This window comes from Lynx rufus, unplaced genomic scaffold, assembly GCF_022079265.1.
Source record: "Lynx rufus isolate CCGP_SWC_20201006 ecotype Redwood Valley unplaced genomic scaffold, mLynRuf1.p SCAF_2, whole genome shotgun sequence".
NCBI lineage: Eukaryota > Metazoa > Chordata > Mammalia > Carnivora > Felidae > Lynx > Lynx rufus.
Window position 1 is genome coordinate 188,606,959 of NW_025814834.1, and position 21,247 is coordinate 188,628,205.

Consider the following 21,247-nt stretch of genomic DNA (forward strand, 5'->3'; position numbering starts at 1 on the left):
GGAAGGCTGGGACAGAGGTCATGCAAGGAGAAGAGAGAGAGACATGACTTTATTAGAAAAATAAAAAACAAAAACAAAAAACTGAGGTGATGAGTTGGTCCTCAACGGATGCCTTGGTGAATGAGGCTGCTTTTGGCTGCACTGGCTTTCTCCCGCTCCCGCCGCCGTGCAGGGTCCAACTCAAAGCAGCGCCACAGCCTCAGGGTCTCATCTGCTGCTGCCGATGCCACTGTGGCCCCGTCTGGGCTCATGGTCAGACTTAGGACCCGGGCAGTGTGACCTTGGGCATGAGGATGAAAAAAGTGAGAGTAGAGCATAGGAACGTAGACATACCTACAGCCTCCAATATTGAGGGCCACCTACCTTTTTTTTTTTTTTTAACACCTCTGAGGTATTTAATTCACATACCATAAAACTCATCCTTTTAAAGTATGCAATTCATTGGCTTTTAGTATTTCCAAAGTTGTGCAACCATCACAACAGTAATTTCAGAACATTTTCATCACTCCTCACCACCTTCTCCCCATAGCCCCTAGCAACCATCAGTCTGTTTTTATTTCTTTGCATTTGCCTCTTCTGGACATTTCAACAGTCATATGATATGTGGCCTTTTGTGTCTGGCTTCTGTTATCTGGAACCTACCTTTAAGCTCAGCCACCTTGGCCATGGTTGGGTATTTCCAAATAACCAACTGGTTCTGGGCAAAGCCGTGGCCCGAGATGAGCTCCTTGTAGTGGGGAGACCAGAGGATGGAGCACACCTGTGGAGAGAGAATGGCATGTGGGCTCAACAGAGCCGATGCTACTCAAATCAGAACTAACTCCATTCGAGCATTAGGCACCCTGCCAGGTGCCACAGACTCAGACTTGAATAACCACAGTTCTTACAAAAGTTTTTTCAGAGTTAAAAAATTGTTATCCATTTTACAGATAAAGAATCAAGCAGAAGGAACTTCAGCAAGTTGCCTAAGATCACATGCGAGTCTAGAAGGTGACAGAGCCAGAATTTGAACTCTGGCTCCAGAGTCAAAGTCTAGAATGAAGGCTGCATGGGGGAGAGGAGGGTAGAAGAGGAGGAACCTGGAGTGGGTGGGAGACCCACCAGCAAGGGCTTCAAATTTCATTCCAATGGATGTGGATTAAGTTGCTGTAGGTGATAGGGAGCTACTGCAGGGTTTTAGCAGTCACAGACCACCCAGACCCAGTGCAGAGGACAGACTGCAGGAGATAAGAAAAGAATGCTGCGAGACCAGTGCAGGGGGCCTCCAGTGAGAAGAAAAGTGAGGCTTAGGGGAGAGACACACGTGAACGATATCCTGAGGCAAAAATGATGTGTCTTGGTGACTAAGTGAAGATAATGAAAGATTCTAGGAAGTTCTCCAGATTTCTGAGTAAGTTCTATCCCTCTTAAACAATTAAGAGAAGGAGGAACACATTTCAGGGAAATAAGAAGTGACAAATTTAATTTAGGGCATATTAGGACGGTGCCACCTATAGGACATGAGGTTGGAGTTAAGCCACAGACAGAAGTGTGGCCTGGAGATCGTGAATGAGAGTGGAGTCAGAATTTTGGAAACCATCGGGCATAGAGTTGAGGAAGCCACTGGAAGGAACACGGTTGCCCACGGAAGACCACACAGAGTGAGAACACCTTCTGGGAGGGAGGGGCTGGAACAGGTAAAAGACTACCTGGGATTGGGCATCCACAGCACTCAGACAGGCCCCAGAGCAGACGTTCCAGATGCGAATGTGCCGGTCACTGGTACCCCCTCCAGTTGCCAGGACGTTGGACTGCCAGGGACACCAGGCTACAGCCTAGGTAGGATAAAGGTGGGGTCAGCAGGTATTAGAGCTAGACACTGGTCACAGGGTAATCCCGTCTAACCCTGCTGTCCCATCTCCCCTTAACAGTCCCCAGGTTCTGGGTGAGGGTAAGCAGAGGACCCAACCTAGCCCCATTCTCACCTTGACAGCCCCTTGATGCTGGGTGAATGTCTGCAGGGGAACCCAGCCACCCTCTCCGGGAGCACTAGGCCACACATTGACCACGTTATCGTTGCCACCACTGGCCAAATGTCGTCCATCTGGGGCCCAGCGCAGCCCACACACCTCCTGGCTGTGGCCAGTCAGTGTGGCCACATGGTGTTCTGCTACCCGAACATCATGGTGGTGGATATGGCCAGAGCGTGAGCCACTGCAGGAGGGAAGAAGGGAATCAGGTTCTGTGGCAGGGCCAAACACTGCCAGCAGGACTGAGCTGCTTCCATTCAGAGGTGTACATCTGGGGAGAGCTGGCAAAAATCGCACATTGATTTTGCAACAGACTAGCTAAAACCACTAACCTGGACAGGATATAGCTGTTCCAGCATAGGGAGCCCACTCGAGCCGAATGACTGGTCATGTTTCGAAGCCGCTTCTGCTGCTGCACATCCCATAGCTAGAGAGAGAAGGCTGCTAGGATCAGAGATTGCAACTTGCCATTAACATCCTCCTGCTGGACAAGCCCCCTGTCTGGGCACAACAGAACTGCAGCACAGGGATAAGTCTCACCTGCACCTCGGCACTGCTGGTGCCCACAGCTAGGTAGTTGCCCTCTTTTATCCAGGCCACAGAAGATATATAGTCCCCAGGCTGCTCCATTTGCAGCAGCTGCAAGATGTCACCAGAGCTAGCACTCCACAAGTACACACTGTTGTCCAACGCCACAGCCAGTACATTCCCAGAGCTCCAGTCCACAAGGTTCAGGTCTGCCAGAGCAGGGAAAGGGAGGAGAATGAGCTTCCTTGTTTGTCTGGTCCCCAGGCCCTCTTCCTCTGTCCAATGGGCAAAGGGAAGGCTGCACTTACAGTAGTCATTCCGGATTTCAGGGGCGTCCAAGATACGGTCTGGTAGGGAAGGAATGTAACGGCAGGTCTTCCGGCTGGAGCCAGGCGTGGCCTTCTGGCTATAAAGCACTTTCAGTCTGTTCTGGTAACCTGTGGCAACCGAATACGTCTTGACAGTGGGAAAACTGACTCCAGTGGGAAAACTGACTCCTCCCCTGCTCCTGGTGAGGAAGGCCAGAGACGCACCTCCCCTCCCTTCAGTCTTAGGTGGGAAGAGCAGACAGGCATCTCCCCTCAACCCTGGGAATGGGCCAACACCTCCCTCCAAGAAGGAAGAACTTCAGGTCTTACCCTCTGGGGCATTTTGTGGTTTTCCACTGAGCCGAAGGATCTTGGCTTCCTCCACATCAAAGCCGTTCAGATTCAAAGCCCAGGCTTTCTGATGTTCCTGGCACAAAGGGTGGTGGTGAGGCAGGATGGCATGATCCAAAGCACGCAGAGTACACAAAGTACACTCTTGCCTTAAGCCCCTCTGGGCCACATACCTTCTTGGTGGGCGTCTGGCTATTTTCAGGCTGGTTCTCCTTGCTTAGGAGGAAACTGGCCACTTCCATCTGGGAAGCGCTGCGATGGGGGATATAGCGGTCACCACCAGGTTTGCTGGGAGTGGTCTGTGCCTTGGAGCTAGATTTGCCTGGGCCGGGGAGAGGGAAGCCAGAGTCTGAGCAGGCTCCTGAGGGAGGAGGCCTGAAGGCCGCTCTCAGCCGTTCCCTCTTCCTCCCCGTGTCCCGCCGCACCCCACTGACCGGGTGTTCGGCTTGGGGTCCTGCCTGCGCTATGGGATCGGTTGGCGGCCCGCATGGGTGAGGGGGCCGGTCCCGCAGCTTCCTTAGCTTTGCGCTGCCAGCGCGCAGGGGGTGCATTGGGGATGGGTGCATCCAGCTGCAGCAACGAGTGCAGGTCACTCTCGAACACGAACTGCGCCATGGGAGCGTCTGCAGGAGGAGGGGTCCTTGGAGTGGATGCCCGTGGAGCCCTGAGGAAGAGGCGACCGTGCTCTGCCTGGGACCGCCGGCCACACACTCAAAACCAAGCCGGCCCCAGCCCGTCCGGGTCTCCGGAGCACGGGCTGCATACCCACCCCAGCTCGACCCACACGGCCCTTACCTCCAGCTCCGACTAGATTCCGATCCCAGACCGGTCTCTGCAGTGCCGGCCTCCGCTTCTTAAACTCTCCGCTCTGAGCACTCATTGGCTCCTTCAAAACCCAACCGTCGCAACCGTCGCCTTCACCCATTGGCCTTTCACGGGACAGGAGGCGGGTCTTCCGGTGCAAGTCACAGGTCTCACGAGAATCCAGTCGTGGAGCGTGATTTGAAGAGTGAGAGAGTTGAGGCCTGTCTACAGAGAACTGGTGTCGGAAAGAGAGAGGGGCGGGGAGGGGCGCGCCTGGGGGCGGGGCCTGAGCTGCCACTGCATTCCGGAGTCGCTTCCATTCATTCTTCAGCTTGCCCTCTTCGGCCCTTCATAGTTAAAGCGTCCATGTGGATCGTATTTATGATGCAGAAGTGCAGAAGTGACCTAAAGCACTTGAGCCCTTCAGAGAAGGGAAAGGAGGCAGGTGGGTAGGGGTGGGGAACGAGTTGAGAAGCTTAGGAGCAGAAAGAAGGTCAGACCTAGTTAGTTTGGTGCCTGTAGGAACACTGCCAGGAAGGACGTAACCTGTGTGGGGTTTTTGTTTGTTTGTTTGTTTGTTTTTGTTTTTTGAGAGGGGGCGGAGGGGCAGAGGGAGAGGGAGAGAGAGAATCCTAAACAGGGTTTCTCTGAGGGAACCGGATGTGGGGCTCTATCCGTAGACCCTGGGATCTTGACCTGAGCCAGTCTCTCAACCGACTGAGCCACCCAGGCGCCCCACGTGTGTTAGTTTTAAAAAACTGTGTTGTTGTTGTTTTACAAACAGGGAAAATGAAGCTGAAAAAGGGATGAATTCCTTAAGGTTAAGAAAAAAGATCAGAATTCAGACTTGCCTGTCTGGAGATAGGATTGAACTGCCTTCTGAAAGACATTGTGGCTTTACCCCCATGGGGCTTTAGAGGTGTCAGGAATTTTGAAGATCCACTAGGCTAACTTGTGCGTGGTGCATCCTCCCCATTCTGGCAACATACCCCTATTTTACAGACGGAAAAACCAAGGCCCAGGGAAGGGATTTGCCTGTGACCACACAGTTTGTGGGAAGCCAGGTTTGACTCCTATTCAGTCAAATCCGCTAATAATGACTTGAATGAATTGTGTGAATGTGCTTAGAGGTGAAGCGGCAATAATAAAGATAATAACGGGTACCATTTATTGGCCATCTACTAACGACTGTGTTTAAACAGTTTACACACATTATTGAGCTTAATCCTTAATCCCATAGGGCAGATACTCTATCTCCTTTTGATAGAGAAAGAAACTGGGTCAGAAAAAGGTTAGAAATGTGCCCAAAGGCATATAGCCAAAAATAAATAGTGGAGCCAAACTATCTGGCTAGCCCCTGCACTCCTAACCAAATGCTATACTGTCCCAGAGAGAGGCTAGAAAAATCATGTTTTCAATCATTACCTTAGGTCAACTCTGATGATGATAGAGAAAAATCTAGGGCTCTTAGCCCAAACTTACTATCATTATTATCTTTGACTTTGAAGCATTCCTGGTTGTTGTTGTTGTTGTTTATTTTCAATTACCTAGACGAGTTGGGGTTGGCAACTGGGAGCCCCTGAAACCCAGAGAAAAGGCTATCTAGAGTCAGGCTGGTCAGGGCCTCAAATGTTAAGCTAAGGAGTTTGAACTCTATCTGCTGGGCATTGTGGAATCAGTGAGTTTCTGTATAGGGAAGGGCCAAACAAATCATATCTGAATGCAGGACAGGGCCAGCAAGCTTCTGGAGTAAGGGAAACTGTAGAGAAAAAGGAAAGGGTAAGTAAGGGGACAATCTTGGGGAATTCATACATTTTAAAATAAAAGAATGAAAGAAGCCAGTGGAGATTATACTGACATGGACCTTCAAGGGGGAGGAATTTCATATATGCAAAACGGTCAAGAAGAATGATGACAGAAAAGGCCAGATTTGGCCACTGACATGTAAGTCATCAGTGACCTGGGAGAGAGCTGGATCAGAAGAATGCATGCTTGGGGAAGGGGCAGCAGAAAGAAGGGTGGGGGTGGGGACAGTGTAGAGGCAGCAAGCATGGGATACTTATGTGAGAAATTTGGGATTGAGAAAGGGGTGGAGCATGGGAACTTGAGGGAACCAGTACCAACAGGCCTATGCATATTTGAAGGTGAAGGCAAAAGAGCCAAGGAAGGTGAAAGAAGTCAGGCAAGGGCCAGCTGAGAGAACAAGGTGCCTGGGTTACCTTACCCAGGAAGAAGTGGGATAGAAAACACAGGGAGCTTTCCAGTCTAGGAAAGAAAGAAAGAAGACTTTCTAGTCTACCAAAGGTCACTGCTCCTGTCAGGCAGCCCTCTCTTAGAGCTACTCTCTCACAATCTAGTAACCACACTCCCCTCCCCCCTCCCTCCTTGATGCCTAGGGGTAGTCCCACTCCCCACCATTGCTAGTGCTGGGGTACTGCACTAGTCTTAGGCTGGAGGGAAGGAGAACAAGGCTTTAAAGAAGGATAATTAGAGGCCAAGTTGCTGATTAGATGGGGGAACTCCCACCTGAAGGACTTGAATCTAGGAAACCAAAGGGTATGGAAGGAATAAAATTTGGTGACATCCAGGGGGTAGAAGAGCCCAGTTGGGATAATAAAAATAGCTCAATAAACACTGAGTATTTACTATGTGCTTTGCGTTGTGTTAACACTTTTAATCCTAATGTAGGGAAACACTAGAAGAGGAAGAGATCAGGTTCTGAAGAGTGAAGCTAAAGATTTAGAGGTATGGAGTGGGATGAATAGGAAAGTCAGTCTGGAGGTAACATACAGGTTGGGTTTAAGGAGAGATACTGGAGGCAGAGATATTCGTTGGAAGGCTGTAGCAATAGCTCAGTAGAGATGGAGGAGATGGACCCTAGGAAGTAAAAGTGGTGAGGACATGATGGCTGAGTGGGTGTAAAGGTGAGAAGTTTAGTGGTTTGGCTCTCAATCTTAGTCTTGAGTCCCTAGGAATAGAGTTGGAGCCTTGACCATAGCTAGTGGAAGGAATTCTGGAAAACAAATATACTGGATGTCATCCATTTGTCCCATTCAGACCCACTCTTTGTCCCTATCTACCATGCGCTGTACCCTGTGAGGCTGATTTATATGGCTTACCTCAGTGGATTACCTTGGGCTTTGGTTTCTGTTTGGGTTCCACAAATGGGAGGATACTATGGATTAAAATGTGTCTCCCCACCCCCCACCAATTCATATGTTGAATTCCTAAGCCCCAATACTCCACAGAGTGGAACCTTATTTGGAAATAGGGATCATTGCAGATATAATTAGTTAAGATGAGGTTGTTTCAGTGGGCCCTAATCCAGTGAAACTGGTGTCCTTATAAAATGGGGAAGCTTAGACACAGATACACACAGGAGAATGCCATGTGAAGATAAAGACAGAGTTGGGGGTGATGCTTCTAGAAGCCAAGGAAAACAAGATTGCCAGGAAACCCACCAGAAGCTAGGGGAGAGACCCGGAACAGATTGTTCCTCACAGCTCTTGGAAGGAACCAACCCTAATGACACCCTGAACTTCCAGGCTCCAGAACTGTGAGACAATACATTTCTGTTGTTTAAGCCACCAACTTTGTGGTACTTTGTTACAGCAGTGCTAGCAAACTAATACAGAGGAGAACAGAGGATGGGGGTAGAGTGAGCATGAGCTATTTATTCCTGGCTCCCTCCCTGCCATGTCCCTACAGGTTGGTTGTATCTTTCTACCAAAGGTCACTGCTCCTGTCAGGCAGCCCTCTCTTAGAGCTACTCTCTCACTATCTGGTAACCACACTCCCCCCTTACCCCTTGATGCCTAGGGGTGGTACCAGCTCCCAGTTATTGCTAGGGCTCAGGTGCTGCACTAGTCCTTGATGGTTTTCCTAAATCCTGCCTTATCTTTATAACTATGGCCTTTATTAAACTCATCAAGATGCCCAGTTCGAGTGTGCTCTTTCTGCCAAGACCCTGACTAATACAGTGGGTATGTTTGGAGCCAGCAAAAAATACCATTTATTTGTGAATTTGAATGAGTCAGGGGAATCTATAAACAGAATGGCCTAAGCACATTTACTGCCGAAAATGAATGGCCTAGAGAATGAGGGAGCTTGGCATGAGGTTAAGGGGGCATTGTCCAGAAAGATTTTCTTCATTTAGAAAACATTTATTGAAGGCCTACTCCCATGCGCCAAGCACTGCTCTAGGTGCTGGGGGGAAAAGACAAATAAATCACATTGCTTGCCTTCAAGGAGCTCACAATCTAGTAGTGGGAGACAAACATGTAAACAGTCACTTGCATAAAGCATCACAGGTACTGTAGTAGAAGTCAGGGCTGCAGATAAGAACTTTGGAATGATCAGCTTATAGGAAAGTCAATAGACTCTTGAAGAACTATAATAATTAAGGGGTGGAAAACATGCCTGGATAAGAGAATAATAGGAAGGAATAATTACAATAGTTCAGATATATTAAACACTTACTATGTCCTAGGCATTGTGCTGTATTTGGATTATCTCAATTCTCTTCACAAGTCTGTGAAGTTCTGTCATTATCCCTATTTTAATAAACAAGAAACTAAGGCTCAAAGACTTTAAGTTATGTGCCCAAGGTCACACAGCTAACAAGTGGGTAAGAGAGGAATTGAACCCAGTTCTGATTCCAGAGTTTATGCTTTCACTACTCCTATACTCAGAGCCAGGAGCGATGGTAATATTATGGAAGTCAAGGTAGGAGAGAATTTAAAGGGGAAATGAGTAGCTACCATGACAGATGCCACAGAGAGATCAAATAAATTGAGGACTGATAAGATCGTAGTTGATCTTGCAATTTCATGGTTTGAAGTGAACTCTGCCAGGGTAGTTTCCTTAGCAAAGTAGGGGAACTAACTAGTCTGAAGAGCAAATGGGAAGTGGGGATGTGGAGATGTCTTTTCAAGGAGTCCAGCATTAGAGAGGAGAGAGAAAACAGGTGAAAGTTAGAGCAGCTTGGTCAAATGAGCCTGGCGTGAGAAGCGAGGGTCCTGGCTTTATGTCAGCAGCAGTACCAAAGGTCGTCATCAGTGGTCAGTGTCATGGAGCCCAACTATGAGGACAGACAGAGGGGGATGGACGTGAGGTCTGAGAAGTTTGTGTTGTGGGGTTGGAGTGGGTAGGGAGGTTGGGAAAAGAGGTCTGGTGGGTTTGGATCTGTCCAGGGTACTGGGAGAGAGGGGCCTGCCAGCAGCTTAGAGGTAAGTAGGAATGGTTGGCAATGTGAGTGGTACAATAAGACCCCATCTCAGCCATTGGTGGGCACACAGACAGAGGCATGGTTCCCAGGCAAGAAGGAGGCAGTCTTCGGTAGTCCATCTGGGCCTGGGAGGAACACAGGGCCACGGGAGTCTTCTCTGAGGACTTGGGTAGAATTTCAAGGGGGCTGGGTTCCACTTCCTCACAGGCATCTGAGACTGCAGTCTTGGGCTGGGAGAGATGGGCGGGGGGGGGGGAGGGAAGGAGTCCAGATTAGAGCAGGTCCTGTGGGAGGAAGACCTGGATTGTGCAGGAAGGAGGGTTAGGCTGGGGGTAGAGCTTAGGGATGGTATGCTGGTGGGCAGGGGTCTTGGAAAAGCATACGTGGGGAAAGGGTCCGGGTCCAGGCAGGGCTGGTGGTGGGGAGGGTGGAAGGGAATGCACTCACTGGACTCAGTGCTGCAGTATCCCTAAGGTACTGGGCTAGTACCCGGTGCAGGTCTGGAAGTGAGGGCCACAGGGCATGCTTCAGACTCCTTGGGGAGAAGGAAGAGAAGGAGACTGAGTTACAGGAGTGAATTAGGAGGGAGGAGGAGACCACTGAGGTGGGCGTGCAGCTGAGATCAGGGAGTAAGGCTTGGAGAGGTAAGAGTGTAGTCAAGGCAATAAAGGAAGGTAGAGGAGCATAGGTGAAATGGAGGGAAGGGCAGTCAGTGGTGGGGAGTTTCAAAAAAGGGGTTTGAGTATCCTCAAACACCCCTGCTTCAGCGCCTTTGTACTTGCCATTTTCTCTGCCTCTTGATTTGTTTCCTCATTTCATTTGGGTCTCTGCTCAAATGTCATCCTGTCAGAGAGGCCTTCTCTGACTGCCATGTCTAAAATACTATCACCTCTCTTCCCCATCCCTATGTCCTGCTCTGCTTTATTTTTCTTTATAGCACTTATTGTATATGTATTATATTATTACACATTTTGCCGGGGGGGGGGGTGTCTGTCTCACTCCACTAGAATATAAACTCCATGAACACAAAGAGTTTGTCTATTTGCTCAGTCCTCCAGGGTATAGAGCACTATCTGGCCCAGAGTAGGTGCTCAAAAAATTAGTTGAATGGGTGAATGAAGAGAACCAGGGGGGTTTATTACTAAGTCACTGGGGAAGGTGGTGTCACTGGGGAAGGTGGTCTCTCTGGGAAGAGTACGGATTAAGGTATGTTGGGGGAACCTCCAATTCTTCCGGCTCATATTTCCACCTGGAAAGACTTTAGCTGAACATTTCAGGCTTCTTTTGCTACCTCATTCGTATCTCTCCAAGGGGAGGAGTGATTTATCTGGCAAACCGGGGACAAGGAACTGAGTATGCCTGGTTCAGCAGCATCACCTTCCTCCTCTCCCCCAATTTTTTTGTTGGATCTGATTACCTGCATAGAGACTACAATCTGGTCTGCTCATACATATGAATGGATTAAAAATGCAAAGAAAGACTTGTATGTTCAAGGAGAGATGGGAGCACAGAGGAGGGACATCTAACCTAGCCTAGGGTCACCAAAAGAGGCTGCTTGGAGGACTTGTCTTTTGAGCTAGGCCTTCAAGAACTGAGAGATGTTACCAATGGAAGGACTGAAGCGTAAGGATGCTATCCTAATGTTTTTGTTTGTTTTCTCTACCTTTAGTTGTTTATAACTTCCAATGGCATTTCTTCTCAGCCTTAGTCTTCCCATATAAACAAGTCATTAATAATATTTACTTAAGGATGTGCTATTTGGCAGGCTTTGTGCTGAGGATTTAAAGATGACCAAGTAAGGTAGAGGGAAGACATATAAAGAAATAAATACCGTAAAATGCTACTGGTACTGTGATAGAAGTCTGTACTGGGCACAAAGAGAGTAGCCAAGAGGCGAGGGTTAGGAAAGTTTTCTAGGAGTTGGTGGAGAAAGTTTATTTAAAGATAAAAGGGTATTAGTCATCCAGGGAGGGTATTCCTGGCAGAGGGGACATCATATCCCCTGCACTGAGAAGTAAAACCACTTGATTTGTGGAGGAAATCACCAACAGTTTGGCAAGGCTGAAGCACAGTGTGGGGGTGAGGGGGTGCAAATTCTGGCAGGGGCCCGATTTTACAGAGCCTTGCTTGTCATTCCAGAGTCTGGACTCTATCCTGGGGAGCTAGTCATGAGACTTAAGGAGGGGAGTAGCCAATCCATGTGTGCATTTTAAAGAGACTATTTGGGTGGCTGTGTGAGGCTAGATTGGAGGGAGAAGAGGTTCTGTTTCAGTGAGCCCGGTAGTGTCTGTAGGGCTAGAAAAAGGGGGCCACTATTTGAGGGAGGTTTAGGAGGTGGAATGACCAGACCAGGCCAGACTAGATAAAGGGGAGGGAGGTGTCCAGTGTTCTGGTCTGAGCGATGGGTGGACAGACAGAAGCCTTGTTGCTGAGATGAGGAGCCAGGAGGTGGGGTTGTTTGAGGTGTCCAGGATAGCGGGCATGTTAGAGTGTAAGCAGGCGGTGCGACTCCCAGGGGAGACGTGCAGGAGGTGGCTGAAGCCACAGGTGTGGCCCTGCGGTCCTCGGGAGGGCGGGTGTCATTGAGAAACCCTGGGATGCTTGTTTAGAGGCTTCTGCCCCCACCCGGACCACGGTCCCGTCTCCCGCGTGACCGGGGCGGTACCTGTAGTGCGCAGGAAACTGCCACCTCAGCAGCAGCAGGCCCAGGAGGGTGCTGAGGCCCAGCACCACGAGCAGAGCGGTCACCAAGGAGATCCAGGCTAAGGGATGAAACCAGTCAGACCTCTGCCGCCCCAGGCTGGAGCCCCGCCCCCAGGCCGGCCAGACCCCGCCCCGGCCCCGCCCCCGCCCCTCACGGCCCGCCCCTCGCTGCGCCGGCACCCCTCCAGTCGCGCAGACGCAGAGCGCCTTGCCCCGGCCGGGCCCTCACCAGTCTCGGAGGCAGTGTCTACGCTCACTGGATCTGACCAGGCGCTCCAGGGGCCTTGGTAGGTGGGGCCGTGGAGCCTGGCGCGGAGCTGTAAGCGGTAGCGGGAGCGCGGGCGCAGCTCCAGGGTCTCTCCCCGGGCGCCGAGAGGCGGCTCCAGCACCTGCGCGGAGGGGGAACGAGCCGGTGGGCAGGCTCCGGGCGGCGGCCTGCCGGCGTCGCGGCCGCGAGAGCCTGGCATCCTTTTGGCCAGAAGCGTACAGCTTTGAATCTTCGGGGATCTCCCTCCCTCCCCTCAACGAGCCTCCTTGACAGAAAACATGCATCCTGGCGGAGAGCCTCTCCCTGACAGCGGTCTCGCCCTCCCCAGGCACGCCAGGCCTTAGACGCGCCCCGACACACACGCTGGCACACAGACCTCGTTGCACGGAGAACTAACTACTCATCCTGACCCCAGAGCATACACACACTGACCAGGACACGCGGACATCCCGCCAGAGGTGCTCACCAGGGTCCAGGTCGGGCGATGGAAACCCCGGGCACATTCAGATACTCAGGGCCACACAGATTGTTCACAAGTAACACGCATCCAGGAGCGGATGCTAGGTGCTGGGGGCACAAGGACAGATTCCAAACAGAGAGAACAAGCGTCGTGTGGACAGGCAGGGAGACTAGCAATCATGTGGCGAACACCTAGGAACTGCTGGTGATATGCCAAGTGCTGGGCTGGGCACTGGGGAAAAGGATGAATGAAACATGGTTTCTCACAAGTCTGATGAGGAAGACATGCAAACCAGTAAATTATTACAAGTAATTAGTGCTATAATGATGATATAAGTAGGGGACTATGGGAACATGAAGAAGCATGTCAGGCTGCCTGAGTTGCTTGGTTGGGGGTTACAGAGTAGTTCTGTGTGCTAAGAGCATGGAGGGCCAGGCTGGGTGGTCAAAGATGAGGCGAAGGCAGTGGTACTAGGGATGTGAGGACTGTCGGTACAATAAACTCAACTTACTTGTTGATAAATGGAGGGAAGGGACAAGGGAAAAGGAAGAAGAGTCCAGTATGACTCCAGGCTTGGACAACTGGGTAAGGGGTAGTGCCATTGTCAGATAGGGAACAGAGAAGTAAGTTTGAGGATGAAATACTGTATGGTTCCATTTTGTTAAGTTCAACAACAGCAAAAACTTATCAAAATAGTAGTGGTGTCAAAATAGTAGTTGCCTTGGGGGGGTGTGTGACTGTAAGGGGCACAAGGAGCTTCTGGGATGCTAGAAATAACCTTTATCTTGATCTGGGTAATAGTTACCTGGGTGTATACATGTACAAATTAATCGTATATTTAAGATCTGTGTACTTTACTGAATGTAACTTATACCTCAATAAAAAGGTAAAATAAGCTTGGGGAGGAAGATGAGTTTAGTTTTGGATATACTGGGTCTGAAATGCCCCTGGGGGCTTTTATGTAGAGCTGTCTGGTAAGAAGTTGTATATACGTGTGGTTAATGAGAATGAAAGTAGGAAAGAGTGAGATGGCTCAGCCAGAGAAATAGTATGAGAATCCGGAGAAACTGATCCCAAAGGCAAAGGGAAGGCAAAATTTTAAATGGCAGTAGTCAACAGTGTCAAATGTCAAAGAGAGATTAAGATACCAGTTGAATCAGATAAACATAGATCTACAAACCCAGACATAGATACATGGACACCTTCACTCTTGATAACAGATCCAATAAAACTCAGGAACACCGTGTGTAGTGACGTCTGTGGGCATTTTCCCCTCGATCGTACCTTCCAGTCTTGATGGCCTTCTCCTGTGTATCGGAGCTGATAGCAGGTCTCTCGGGCTCCCCACGATGATGGGTGTTGCCATTCCAATTCCAGCTGCCCGCTGGAGACCTCCCTCCAGTGCAAGTTTGGAGTGGGGATGAGCACTACAGAGATGCCAGCAGGGACTGGCCTAAGCCCTTCTGTGCATGAGATATCATGCCACCAGGGCCATGGGTCAGAAGTACCAGAACTGGTGATGCTGGGCAAGGGGTCAGGAGTGGTTGGGGCAGGAACTATGTGGGAGGAGAAGGGAAGAAAGTTCTTACCAGCCTGGCGGATCCAGAAAGGGGAGCCCAAGTAACTGTGAACAGCACCCTGGGCTGTGGTCACCTCCACAAGGATGTGAATAACACTGTCATTTCGTGACTTGAAGTGGCAGCGAGAGAACTGGGAGGGCTGTAATCCTGGATTTTTCTCCTCTTCACACTTCTCCCAGATGGGGTCCCTAAGAATCATCCCCATAGAGTTATTGAATCAGGCCTGCATCAGAGACTAATCCTGATAATTCCCATCCCACAGGGGATATGGCCTGTAGGGACCATAATGTGACTCCTCCCTCAGCTTCCAGACCTTTCTCTCTGTCTTCCTGCCATGGTGTTATGTTTTCTGAATTTTACTTTGGTGTCCAGCCTCTAACTCTTAGGGAAAGAGCTAGATGATACATGAAAATAGCATGAGCTATAGAGTTCATGTCTTGACTTATTGGTATACAACTCTGGTAGATTGTTTGATTGATCTCTGCTTCCATTTCTTCATCGATAAAATGGATTAATAACACCTACTTCACTGGATTGTTTCAAAGAGACTTCATCTGTCTGGTGGAAACATACTTATGTTTTTAATCTGTTGTACAGCAGCTCTGTTAGTCACCTCTATATATTAGTGTACTATAACATTTTTACAACATCCTCCCCAACTGGCTTTACTGCCTCCATTGTCCACTCCTTTCAGTTTGTTCTCCACATAGCTACCAGAATTTGCTTCCCAAGTGTTGATCTGCTAATGTCCTGCATATATCACAAATCTGTCCACTTACTGAAATCTTTAACACTGCCACGTGAGATGAACTACCTCTGTCTCCTGCCTGGATTAAGGCAAAGTTCTAACTGGTGACTCTGCTTCTGTCTGTACTTCTTTATAATTTCACAGAGAAATCTATCTTTTTAAAATGAAAATCACATCATGTCACTCTTCTGCTTAAAATCCTTCAATGGCTCTCTGTCCCACCTTGAATCCAAACTCCATACCGGGGACCACAGGGCCCTATATGATTTAACTCTTTCCTACCTGGCCATTCTCCTATAACTCTCACACCCGTTTACCACCCTTCATCCACATGGGCCTTCTTTCTGTGCTATGGATATGCCACATGTACTGCCTTTGCACTTCACCTTGCCCTGGGTTGCTCTGACTCTAGGTCTTCATGTGACTCATTCTTTTTTGCCACTTAAGTGTGGTCTCTAGGTTCTCTAGACCATAAAGTCTAGATTAGCACCACCCCCCACCACACTTAGTCTCTACCATACAACCTTGTTTCTTGATTTCTTTACTTCTTTGTCACTCCTTCCTTTCCCCCTGACTAAAATGTAAGCCCCAACATTGTGGAAGCTTCTGTTTCATTTGTTACTCTATTCCAATGCCTGCCACATAGTCACCCTCAATAACTGTTTATTGCACAAGTGAATCGTGTCTCCTTCCTGATTATAATGCCTAAATGGCTAGCTGTTACTAAAATTATTTATTAATATATTTATATGTTTACTTCTTTATTCAACAAATAATTGATACCATGTGCCAGGCACTGTGCTGGGCACTATGAATACATAGAGGAATAATCAAGGAGCTCTCATTCCAGTGGAAGAGGCAGAAAAACAGACAGTTGGTATTTTTCTGTGGTGTGCACTGGCTGGTTGGGGGGGCATATCAAGGAGGATAATCTAACCCAGACAGGGAGGGTCAGAGAATACTTCCTGGACAAGGCAGTGCTTAGACTGCATCTTGGACCGTAAATAGGATAGGCAGAGGGGACAAAGAGACGTACCAGGCACATGCTTATGCACAGATAAGAGATACAGTGCTTTGGGGGAAATTAGAAGTGTGCAGAATGCTCTTAGCTTAGAGGGCCTGGTGGCGAGTGGTAAATGGGAGAGGGCAGACTAAGGTCATAGATGGCCTTATGACCTTTGTAAGGAGCTTGAGCTTAATCTTACAGTGATTATGGAGACATTTAAGACTTTTAAACTGAAAAATTGTCATAATTAGCATTGTACTTTGGGAAGATCACTGTAACTGCAGGTCATAGGAAAGAATTCGTGAGGGCAGACTAGAAGCAGGGAAATCTATTAGGACACTTTTATGGTTTCCATGTATGAGGTGATGAGGACCTGAACTGGGGTTGTGACAATGGGGGTGGAGTAAAATATATGGATTGAGGGGATACTGAAGAGGTAGAAATGATAAGACCATTTCTGATTGCATCTGGAGGGTGGGGAAATGGCAGAAGTCCAGAGTGATTCCCATGTTTCAGGCCTGAAAAACCAAGTTGATGGTAGGGTGGAGGACAAAGAAGGAGGAGCAGCTTTTGGTAGAAGAAATGATGATTTCAGTTTTGCTCCTCTTTAATCCATTCATGACACTTCTAGACTATGGAAATCTGTGCAGTTATTTAAAAGAATGAGTTACATCTTTTTGTAATGGGCTCCAAGACATATTAAATTTTTTTTTAATGTTTATTCATCTTTGAGAGAGAGACACACACACAGCATGAGCGAGGGAGGGGCAGAAAGAGAGAGAGAGAGAGAGAGAGAGAATCCCAAGCAGGCTCTGCGCTGTCAGCACAGAGCCCAATGTGGGGCTCGAACTCATGAATTGTGAGATCGTGACCTGAGCTGAAGTTGGATGTTTAACCAACTGAGCCACCCAGGCGCCCCTCCAAGACATATTTTTAAGTAAAGAAAGTAAGTTAGCAAACCACAAATATAATGGGATCCAACTTATATTGAAAATTAAATGTTGTGTATAGACATGTTTAAGTACATAGAAAAACTGGAAGAATTCATTAAAGCTGTTAATGGTGGTTCTTTTCAGTATTCATTAATTTAACATTTGTTTATTGAGTACCCTCTATGTTCCAGGCACTGTGGTAGGTGAGAATACATTGGTGAGTAAAAGCAGACATTGACTTTGCCCTTAGGGATCATGTATAGTCAAGATCAGCCTTTCTCAGTTGGAGTTCTGAGAAAGAGTGATATTATCGGTCAAATAACTCCATAAAGTATAAATGTAAAATTGTAACTATGATAAGTACTTAAGAAGGAGAGGTGTATGGTACAATAAGTATGTATAATTGGACCCAATGGGGAGGATCAGGGGAGGGTTCCCTGAGGAGGTGACATTTGAGTTGAAAATTGAAGGGTAAGTAGAAGTTAAGACAGGAGGGCTGGGTAGATAGCAAGTGCAAAGACCCAGAGGCAGGAGAGACTAGGGCAGATAGCAGGGGACCAAAGAGTCAGAGAGGAAAAGACAGCATAATGTAAGGTGAAGCTGAAGGCATAGGTAGGGGCTAAGTCTTTCGGTACTTTATAAGGCCACAATAGGGTTCTTCATCCTTCCTTCCTTCCTTCCTTCCTTCCTTCCTTCCTTCCTTCCTTCCTTCCTCCCTCCCTCCCTCCCTCCCTCCCTCCCTCCCTTCCTTCCTTCCTTCCTTCCTTCCTTCCTTCCTTCCTTCCTTCCTTCCTTCCTTCCTTCCCGAAGATTAGTGGGAAGCTACTGAAGACTTCAAAGCCAAGAGTGTTATATTCATGTTTGCACTTTAAAAGATCACTCCAGGGGCATCTGAGTGGCTCAGTTAGTTGAATGTCTGATCAACTCTTGATTTTAGCTCAGGAGCCTGTTTAAGATTCTCTCTCTCCCTCTGCCCCCCTCCCCTGCTCACTTGTTCCAGCTCTCTCTCTCTCTCTAAAAAAAAAAAAAAAAAAAAAAAAAAAAAATCACTGCAGTTCCTATGTGGAGAATGATTTGGAGGATTCAAGAGGTGCCCAGTTAATAAGTCTTCCTGGTAGCCCAAGTGAGCTAGGGGAATGGCAGTGATGAAAAGCAGGCAGGTTCTAGAGATATTTAATAGGTAAAATCAATAAGACATGGTTTTAGATTGGATATGGGAGGAGTGACAGATCAGTGAGGTGCCTGGTAGTAATTCTTGAAGGCGAGGTTTGATTGGATTTGATAGATAATGGAGGGCTGCAGTACCTATTTGAGTAGGGGAGACCAACTCAAAGGAGTTTGTTAAACTCCTATTTGAGTAGGAGTTTAACAAAGGTCACTCTGTCAGCAGCATGAGGGGTAAATTGCAGGTGAATGAGAAAATAGGCAGTTGCAGTGGTCCAGGTGACATGATTAAATCTGAACGAAACCAAGGCATTCCAGTGGGGATGGAGGGAGATTAAGAAGGTAAAGTATCTATCCAAGGATTAGGGCGTGGAGGCCAGTTGGCTTTGGGATAAAGGAGGGGAGTGAAGAGAACCACGAACAATCTCTCTCTGTGTGATTGTCTCTCTCTCACTACCTCAAGCTCAATCAGCAGTTCAGCTCTCACCTGTTTCCGGGACAGCACCGCGCCCTGCTGTGGTAGAAGAAGCCTTGGGAGCTAGTGTGGTTCTGTTGCTGCCACTGACAGGTAACATTCTTCAGGTTCAAGGTAAAGCACTGCAGTCCAATCTCCACTAAGTTAACAGAAGGAAGTCCCATCAGGGCCAACACATTCCCGCTCTACAGAGCATCCAGATCATCTTCACACATAACTTGGAATATTTACTTTCATTCATTGTTCTCTCCCTGAATACAGTACACTCTGTCCAGTGGCAAGTTTGAGGTCATCAGGAAGGACCATGGCTCTCAGAGCTTCCATTTCCAGTCCAGGCCTCTCTAGAGATCTTTTCCATCTCCTCCCCATCTTCCCATTCTTTTGTCGACTCACCTGCATCTCCAGGCAGGTCCACAGTTGCGGGGAGGGACCAGGATCCCCAGGAGCCATGGAGGGAGACCCCGTCAGGTTGGCTGCGCAGCTGGAGCTTGTAGGATTTGCCAGGCTGGAGCCCTGAGATGAGGCAGCTTCCACTCATCACTGTCAGAGATGAAGCCTTGGGAGAAGAATCCCAGCCTCAGAATCTAGGTCTGCCTCTCAACCAAGACAGCCTCCATCTCTTACATTTGAAGCCCCACACTGTACCTGTGGAGAGATGCCCAGTTCCCCACTGGATAGATATGCACACAGACTAGGGGCCAGGTAGGTGGGTTTCAAGTGGTGTTCAGAACTTTTAGGGAAAGCCCCGTGACCTCAAAGGCCTGAAACACTCAATTTTGTTGGTATGAATGACCCAAAGTGGGAGATTCCTAAATAGACATGGTTCCCACGCCCATGCTAACTCCCCAAAGACCGACCCAATCTGGAATCCCTGAAGTACAGCCTGTCCTTTCTTGGGGCAAAATTAGGGGTAGGAGATAGGAGGTAGGGCAGAAGAAGGCCAGGATACTTCTCTAGTTGGGGAGGTCTGCTCTGGTCGATCCTGTTGGGGCATCATGGGCTGAGCACACGGAGGCTGGTGCAGAGCTGGGGCTGGGTTTAGTCTCTGCAGAGCTGGACAGCAGGTTTCTGTGGGCAGCAGCTGCATGACTGTGAGAGCACTGGAATTCCTGGGATCCTTGGGGCCATAGCGGAGTTCGTGCCTCAGGAAAGCACTGATTTCGGGAGCTGGGGTCTCCCAGCTGATCTGAAGTTCCCCTGGTTGGCTCCCGCCCACAGCCTTAATGATATTTGGGGGAGCTGGCAGGCCTGAGGGCAAGACAGGGTACATCAGAACTCTCTGAGTGCCACAGTCTATGGTTCAACCCATGGACTGTAGAGGGAGGAGCTGGAAGCTGGATTGCAGGCAGCCCCTGGGTTCTAGAGGATCACAGACCATTGCTCTCCTGGAAGCCAGGGCAAGGAAACTCCTTATCCTTTCTCCTTTCATCACTAGAACAGTGGCCTCTTTTCAGGTTTGTTAGACTCAGTGCTCCTCAAGAGCAGGGATCTCTTCATTTCTGTATCCTTGTCACCTAGCACAGTGCCTGGCACATAGTAGGTAGTCTGTAACTGTTGAATGAGTAGATGAATAGGTTAATGATGGGGGGTGGGGCACAGGTTGTCTCTGGTGTGAAATGAAGTCTAGTTTTGGATGCCAAGTCTGGAAAGAATGATAAGGGGATCTTGAGGTGCCTCTAGCATCTGGTAATGAAGGGCATCCATGTTGCCCAAAGAGAGCACAGACCAGTCTGATCCTAGGAGCTGGATGAGGGCATCAAATAGAGGGGCCAGGGTGACAGGAGGATGGCCCTTACCCACACTATCCACAAAGAGCACCCGCTGGGTCACAGTCTGGTTCAGAAACATGTTCTTCACCCAGAGGTGCAGTGGAAAGAAGAGGCGAACTTCATCCTGGGCTGGAAACTGGCACACATATCGAGTTCCAAAGGGCAGCACGTTCTCAAAACTAAGAGGGCAGACACGGGGCTTCTCCCTGTGGGAGTAGGAGAAGTCTGTTCTACCTACATTGCCACCATGACAGGCTCTGAGGACCCAAGTCTGGGCCCAAGCCCAACTTCTATTTCCATTACTGTCATTTTTGTTCTCAGTGCCTGGGATAAGTGGGATTGGGGGTTATGCAGGGGCTGAACTGGTGATATCCAAAGCACATCTGTTCTTTAAGTAGCTACTGAGGGCATGTCCCCTTATAGGGCCAAAGGCAGGGAAGGTACAGGGGCTGGGTTCAGCTGAGGTAAATACAGGACAGATACAGGGGAGTGTGGCATAGCCCAGCACATACCCTGGATAAGCATACAGCAGCTGGTATGTTCCATTGGGTGCTGCTTCTTCCTCATCCCAGAAGCAAGTGAGGTCCTCAAAGGTTTGAGAGAAACATTTCAGGGGCTCTGAATCCGAGGCCAGCAAGGAGGTATCTGAGGAACAGCTGGTGAGTTGGGCCCTGGGTCCTCCCAGGCATGTTTATGGGCAAGGGTAGGGGACTAGTGGCAGCCTCCTACCTTGCACCCCTCCCAGGGCTCCCTCTTCCTGGGTACAAGTGGTCTCCACCCTCCACACACCTCACCTTGGCTGCTGACTTGTGCCAGGTTTTGGGGGGCCAGGAGGAGGCAGGAGGTGACCACCAGGAGGGCCCAGGAGGGCATCTTCTCCGGCACTGTGTGCCTGCCTTAGCCCATCCTCCTCTC

At 49.0% G+C, this 21,247-nt stretch overlaps 2 protein-coding genes across 3 annotated transcripts; both read right to left on the reverse strand.

The window, feature by feature from the left end:
• Positions 1-21: 21 nt before the first annotated feature.
• On the reverse strand, positions 22-4,625 carry CDC20 (cell division cycle 20). Of its 2 annotated transcripts, none has more exons than XM_047082819.1 (11): positions 3,992-4,625; positions 3,631-3,819; positions 3,370-3,518; positions 3,176-3,272; positions 2,846-2,974; positions 2,550-2,746; positions 2,342-2,436; positions 1,965-2,193; positions 1,689-1,814; positions 643-760; positions 22-280 (listed from the first exon to the last, which is right to left on the reverse strand). In XM_047082819.1, the coding sequence occupies exons 1-11, from the start codon at positions 4,119-4,121 to the stop codon at positions 102-104; spliced, it is 1,638 nt and encodes a 545-aa protein (XP_046938775.1). In that variant the 5' UTR covers positions 4,122-4,625; the 3' UTR covers positions 22-101. The 2 variants fall into 2 exon arrangements, with proteins under 2 accessions (XP_046938775.1, XP_046938776.1); XM_047082820.1 differs by having other exon boundaries at positions 3,631-3,860; positions 3,992-4,082.
• A 2,016-nt stretch (positions 4,626-6,641) lies between these two features.
• On the reverse strand, positions 6,642-21,247 carry MPL (MPL proto-oncogene, thrombopoietin receptor). Its single transcript, XM_047083638.1, has 12 exons — positions 21,127-21,247; positions 20,845-20,977; positions 20,360-20,538; positions 19,513-19,811; positions 18,957-19,119; positions 18,576-18,702; positions 14,248-14,426; positions 13,943-14,085; positions 12,160-12,319; positions 11,893-11,989; positions 9,675-9,762; positions 6,642-9,457 (listed from the first exon to the last, which is right to left on the reverse strand). Exons 1-12 carry the CDS (start codon positions 21,203-21,205, stop codon positions 9,068-9,070), a joined length of 2,037 nt encoding a protein of 678 aa, XP_046939594.1. The 5' UTR covers positions 21,206-21,247; the 3' UTR covers positions 6,642-9,067.